Below are 6,000 nucleotides of genomic sequence, written 5' to 3' on the forward strand. Positions count from 1 at the left end.
CTTGGCATACCTGCCGTTAGTGTCCCTTAATTTTTACCTGATGTTACTTTTTCTGTTCGTCCCCAAAAGCCTGGTTTTATCTCTTTCTCACTCTAAGAACAAAGAGGTTCAGGTGGCCAGCTGAAAGGAAGCCCTGGCAAGGCCAAAAGGGAGTCAGAGGCCTCTGGACATCCTGGTTTGCAGGTAGCCTCTGTGTCATGCAGGGCGCACACTGGGCACAGAAGGAGGAAGTGCAGACAGTATGTGCTCAGAGGTGGCCTCCATGGGGGCACCACCCAGGCAGGGAGGCCACAGGGAGCTGTCCACTGTGGCCCCAAAGGAAACTTGCAGTGCACCCACTGGTCCTGCAAAGCAGTCACAGGCTGAAAAACACGAATGTGGTTAGGACTTTTGGGCAGCAGGTTTTCTGCCTAATCTGTTACCCTGTATTTCCTAAACACGTGGAAACAGAGTGGGAGAAGAATCACATGAGCTTAGTGGCAAGGGAAGTAAGTTAAAGCTTAAACTCGGTCATTCCATTCACCAGCAGGAATTCAAGTTGATGGTGTTTTCTGGATGCTTCGGAGCCTGAGGCGAGGTTGCCTGCTCTGATTGCATCCGTGGCCTCCCAGGGAGTCGGACCCTTACAGACAGTGCCCAAGAACGTGACTTGATTGCTCTTGGCCCTTCTGTGACTCTGCAAAGCCTCAGCCCGCAGGCTGGAGCAGCAGGGAGAAGCAATGCCTCCCCGCACGTCCCCCCCGCCCCGCCCCGGCCAGTTCTGCCCTCCCAAGGAGGCACAGGGCAAGGGGCCTGACCCCTCCCGAGTGGGGACCCCTGTGAGTTTTCTCAGACCCCCTCTCTCTGCAGGGTGCTGGCGGATGCTGCTGTGGTGGCAAAGGACACTGTTGTATGTGGCTTTGAAAACGAAAACACGGAGTGGTGCCTCGCTGTCTGGAGGGGCTGGGGTGCTAGGGAGTTTGACATTTTCTACCAGTCCTACGAGGAGCTGGGCCGGCTGGAGGCTTGCGCGCGCAAGAGGAGGTAATTCCTGTGGAATGACTGTCCCGAGTTGCTGGCCAGCCCGGGGCTGCCGCCTGACCCCTCTGCCAGCAGCCTGTAGTCCTCCGAGGACCCAGAAGATGGCCGGAGTTCTCCCCAAGCCCCTTGCTGCTAAGAAGCACTGAGAAGTTACTGGCCTGGTGCTGGTTCAAGGGTTCTCTAATTCTTGGGGCAGAATTACCTGAATACCACCCCACCCAGTGCTGGGTTTACAGCCCCAGGGAAGACCATGGGATCTGGCTGGGTGGGGCCTCCTCCTTCCTCCATCAGCTTCCCGGAGCAGGGGCAGGGGACCCCATTCTGGGCTGGGTCACACAAAGGGGGGCTGGGCCTTCCTGCCATGAAAGGCCTGCCCGTTTCCATGCCCAGGTCTGATGGAATTACACTAGAGGCTCTCACTTGGGAAGCAGTTCAGGGCAGGGTGGGAGAAGGGCTGTGACCCCTGCCCTTTCCCCCTGGGACCCCGGACTCTCAGCACATTTCACAAGCTCCTGAGTCCCCAGGGCAGCAGCCTGGGTCAGGCAAGCCAAGATCAGATGTCTCCCTGCTCTAGAAAGTCTCTGTGCGAGAAACCCCCAGAAGGACCCCGGGAGAGGAGCGTTGCCCAATCCGGGGAATGAATGGGTTCCTTTAAGTGCCACAGCGGAAAGCCCAGAGGCACAGAGCTCAGAGAGCACCAGCTTAGCCTCCACATTCTTCTCCTGCCGACAAAAGGAAGGAGAAACTCAATCAGTGAGACTTGAGAAAGGGCCTTGTGTTTACAGCTTTGTAAAATAAATTTGGATACAGCTGGAGCACAAGCCCTGTTTGTTTGCACATAATAATCTTGTTTATCACTTTAACAAATTAAGTAATATCTCCGCGGTTAGGCCTCTGGTTGTGAAATCACATCATATGGGGCTCATCCCCAGTTATGCATTTGCTGAACATTCACTGCGCACATGTACAGCAGGGCGCGAAAGGGAGATTGTTGACGGGATTTATGGGTACAACGGCAAACATTTTTGTAAATTATGCACACGCGTGCATGCACATTACACACATGCACACATGAGCACATACATGCACACGTGTGCACACATACCACATCTTTGCCAAAAATGACCACTTGAGGCTGCTTAACCCAGAACAGTAGTTTGAATGAGAAACCATCCTCTGGCTCAAGTTCGTTGACCCTTTTCTAAAATTAAATTATAAAGATCAAACTTAATATTTGCTGGGGTATGCTGGCAGATGTGATTCTTTTTATCTGAAAATAAACAGACTCTCAAGAGAGTGAAGACGTGGCCTCTATTGAACGCTCGTGACTACAGCACAGACTGGGTCCCTCCTGGGCCCACTGTGGCCATGTGCAGGCTGCCCCCTCCCCTGCGGCGTCTGTGTGGGTGGGGACAGCCGCTCTGTCGCAGCAGCGTGGGGAAAGTGAGTGCCCCACCTTCTTTTACCAGCCTAGGTCCCGAGTCCCAGGGGGCTGAGGGGCTGGGCCTCCTGCCCACCTCCCTGCCATTCTCCCACCCTGGTCCCCCAGCAGGGATTTGGGGGTCACCGTTCTCCCTCTCCTGTCTAACCAGTGCCCCACAGCTGCCCAGATGACCCCCAAATGCAAACCAGGTTCTGTCCCCTGTCCCAAGCCTACGCTCTGCACCACCTGCCACCAGACTGGGCAAATCCCAGCCCCAGTGAGGGGACCTCTTCACACCACAGTTAGAAATCACAAGGAGATGGTTAATGAATTTGCCTACCTGAAAATTAGAAACTTACATGGGAAAAATACCACAAGGTCCAAAGGTGAACAATCAACTGGGAAAAAATATCTGCAACACAAACGAGAGACAAATAACTCGCTTACCTCGGGTACAAAGCGTTTGCAGCGGTCAGTAAGAAAGAGAAACCCGACAGCAAGCAGGTCAGGGGCTCGAGAAGGCAGCTGAATGATAAAGTGACACAGCCATAAACCTCAACGCCAGCACCCCCAACAGCAAGGCAACAGTAACAGCAGCAGCCAAATGCCACTTACCGCCCTCAAGTCAGCAAAGATTGGACAGGCTGAAGTGACAGTGAGCACACAGACAGGTGCGATGACAGAGCTGCCAGACCATAAACCTAGGAAACTGGTAGCTAATGGCCTAGGGCAGGGGTTCCCAACCCACGGTGAGTCGTATAATTTTTTCATTATATATTACAATGTAACAGTAACAGAAATAAAGTGCACAATAAATGTAATGCTCTTGAATCATCCCCAAACCATCCTCCCCGCCACCCCGCAGTCCATGGAGAAATTGTCTCCTATGAAAATGGTCCTTGGTGCCAAAAATGTTGGGGACTGCTGGCTACATTTAACCAGAGTGGGGCAGGCCGTTTGAGACTAAATAATGAGAGGGAGGCATTTGGCAGAGCTCTAAGGGCACCAGATGGAAGGGCTGCATGTGCAAAGGCCCTGTGGTAGCACCAAGCGGCTGCATTGGAGGGACAGAAGGAAGGCTGGCATGGCTGAGGCCATGAGAGGGGGTGCACAGGGCCACCTCAGCATAGAATAACAAGTGTGGGTCTCCACTGAAGCTCTTGGCAGTTTCAAGCAGGAGTATTAAATGATCTAATTGTCTTTAAAAATCACTTTGACTGCTGAGTGGAGGGTGGACTAAAGAGGAGGTGATTTCCTTCGAGGCTGTCCCTTAGAGGGCATTTTGGCCGTATCTACCCCAATTTCAAATGCACGTACCCTTTGACCTAGCAATTCCACTTAAGCATTCAGTCCTGAAATATTTGCAAAAGCACCCAAAGATAAGAACAAGGATGTTCATTGTAGTATCTCTTAGACTGGCCCCAAACAGGAAACAACCCAAAGCTCTATCAGGAGGGAAGTCATAAAATTCCTGTACATGCAACAATGCGATACTCTGCAGCCCTGCAAAAGGAGGCAATGCTAGCTGTGCTGGTCTGAAATGTTCTCCGAGATATAATAAATACATTGTTTGGTTTTTTTTAAGCAGCTTTCAGCACAATGTATATTGGGTTACCATTTTCATAAAAAACATTGAAAAGCTATTTCCTGTATGCACATGGAAATATCCCAAGGAACACCTAAGAACTTGGTAGAAATCAGTTGCCTTTGGGAAAGAGATTTGAGGGCTGGCCCAGAGGGCTGGGCCCTTCCTCTCTGCACTGGGAACCGTGTGCACTCCTTTTTGCAGAGGCCATCCAGGCTGGGAGGGACTTCTTCTCCCCACGGTACTGCAGTCCCTCTTGGCCTTTGTCACCCCTCCTCCATGGGTGCCTCACCCCAGAGAGGGCAGGTCCATCTGACCCTGTGGTCATGGCTGAACTGGAGCCACCCTGGCTGTCTGGATGTGGGTGCAGAGCCCGGGCTGAGGTGGTGTGTACGGCAGGCCTGGTGTAAGGGGCTGGGGCTGGCCAGCCACGGTCAGTCAGCTCAGACCCTGGTCCGCCCTTGTCTTGGAAAGCGAGGGTAAACAGCCTGGGTGCGGGGTCAAGGCCCACCCCTCCCCAGCAGGTGGCCCCCGGGCCTCCTCCCACCCACCAGCCTGCACCTGGGAAAGTGGTGGCCTTTCTGATGACTGGTCACTGGCTGGGCCACCACCATCTTTCAGGGCCACTGACTGCTCAAACCTGCAGAGTCTTTGCCGTGACAGTGCCTGGGGTGGGGGAGGCCAGGGCGGGAGCATGGGCTGCCATCCACAAGGCGCCTCACACAGGAAGCGTTTGGGGAACCCAGAAGAGACGTGGTGACACAGAAACTCTCCCAAGGCTCCGGAAAACCTGAAACACACCCAGAAGTTAGAGGCGGCTGCTCTGGAAGGAGCCACATCTCTGGCAGAGCAGGGCCTGGGGCCTCAGGCTCCCCGCACCCTGAACACCTACTGATCTCCCATCCAGGGCAGAAGGAGAAAGGGGCGGGCGCAGGAGTTCTAATAGCACGTTGGCAACCACTGTGGCAGAAACTGATAGTTGCACCCCTTCTGCTCAGCAACAGACCCTGATTTTGTTGGTGCATCATTTCCCAACCACCCTTGCAGGTGGGGGTGGCCCTGGGACTGAGTTCCAGCCAGGGGTGACGTGGACATGGTCAAGTAGGGCTTCGGGGTAGCTGCATCAAAGGGGGCTGGGCCAGCGGGAGCTCCTTGAGGACCCCAGCCATGCCACCCTCTTCCCTGTGGAGGGAGGTTGGCGGGGGACCCTGGGACAGTGATGGGGGCAGTCCCCCATGCCAGCGCTGGCCAACCTCCAGGCTTCTCATGACCTCATGGAAAAGGAGCCCACTTTTTGTTTAAGCCAGTGTTTTTCAGCTGGTACTGGCAGCCAGTTAGTAACATCTATCACTAATGTTCAGATACATTTTCCATTAGCCCAACCAGAGCACTTGGAACTAGCACGTGAGCTGGCCCTAAAATACTTCTGCTCAGGCTCAGGCAGGGACTCAGAACAATGGACTGGCACGTCACGTGGCCAGATTTGCCTAAAGCTCCCCTCTGCATGACAGCCAGGTGCGATGTAGTCTATAGTTCTTTTTTCGGACCAAACCACAGTTACCAAGAGGGTCTGGGGTTTCAGCCTAGTCACGCAAAGGCCAAAACTTAGGGTATGGTGGCTTTGATGTCCTGTGAGTTAAGACCCTCCACCCTGGGCAAGCTGCTCTGGGGCCCTGGTTTCTTTCTCCTCTGTAGAACAGCAGTGACAGTTCCTACCCCGTCAGGATTGGTACAGAGAAATCCTATATGTGACAGCCCCAGCCCAGGCCCCAACCAAGGCCAGGATGGACTCGCTGCCCCCTGCCCAGGAAGGCCACGCTGGGAGAAGCACGAGACCTTCCCTGACAGCCACGGAGGGGAAACGCCTGCAGTGCCGTTGCTGTGAAATATCCCAGTGCTCACAATAAATCTGCTCTCTGTTTTTTCTGAAACATCAGGAAGACTTTTACTAATACATTTCCTTGAGAATTGA

The 6,000-nt window shown here is 53.8% G+C and overlaps 1 protein-coding gene across 1 annotated transcript in view; it reads left to right on the plus strand.

The window, feature by feature from the left end:
• LRRK1 (leucine-rich repeat kinase 1) overlaps positions 1–2,314 on the plus strand; it is a 126,301-nt gene extending 123,987 nt beyond the window's left edge. Inside the window, exon 33 of the mRNA XM_012642723.1 lies at positions 850–2,314. Within this exon, the coding sequence (XP_012498177.1) occupies positions 850–1,027 (178 nt within the window). The 3' untranslated portion in view covers positions 1,028–2,314. The remainder of the gene's footprint in view (positions 1–849) is intronic.
• The last annotated feature ends 3,686 nt before the right edge of the window (positions 2,315–6,000 follow it).

This window comes from Propithecus coquereli, unplaced genomic scaffold (genome assembly GCF_000956105.1).
Source record: "Propithecus coquereli isolate 6110/MARCELLA unplaced genomic scaffold, Pcoq_1.0 Scaffold184, whole genome shotgun sequence".
Classification (NCBI taxonomy): domain Eukaryota; kingdom Metazoa; phylum Chordata; class Mammalia; order Primates; family Indriidae; genus Propithecus; species Propithecus coquereli.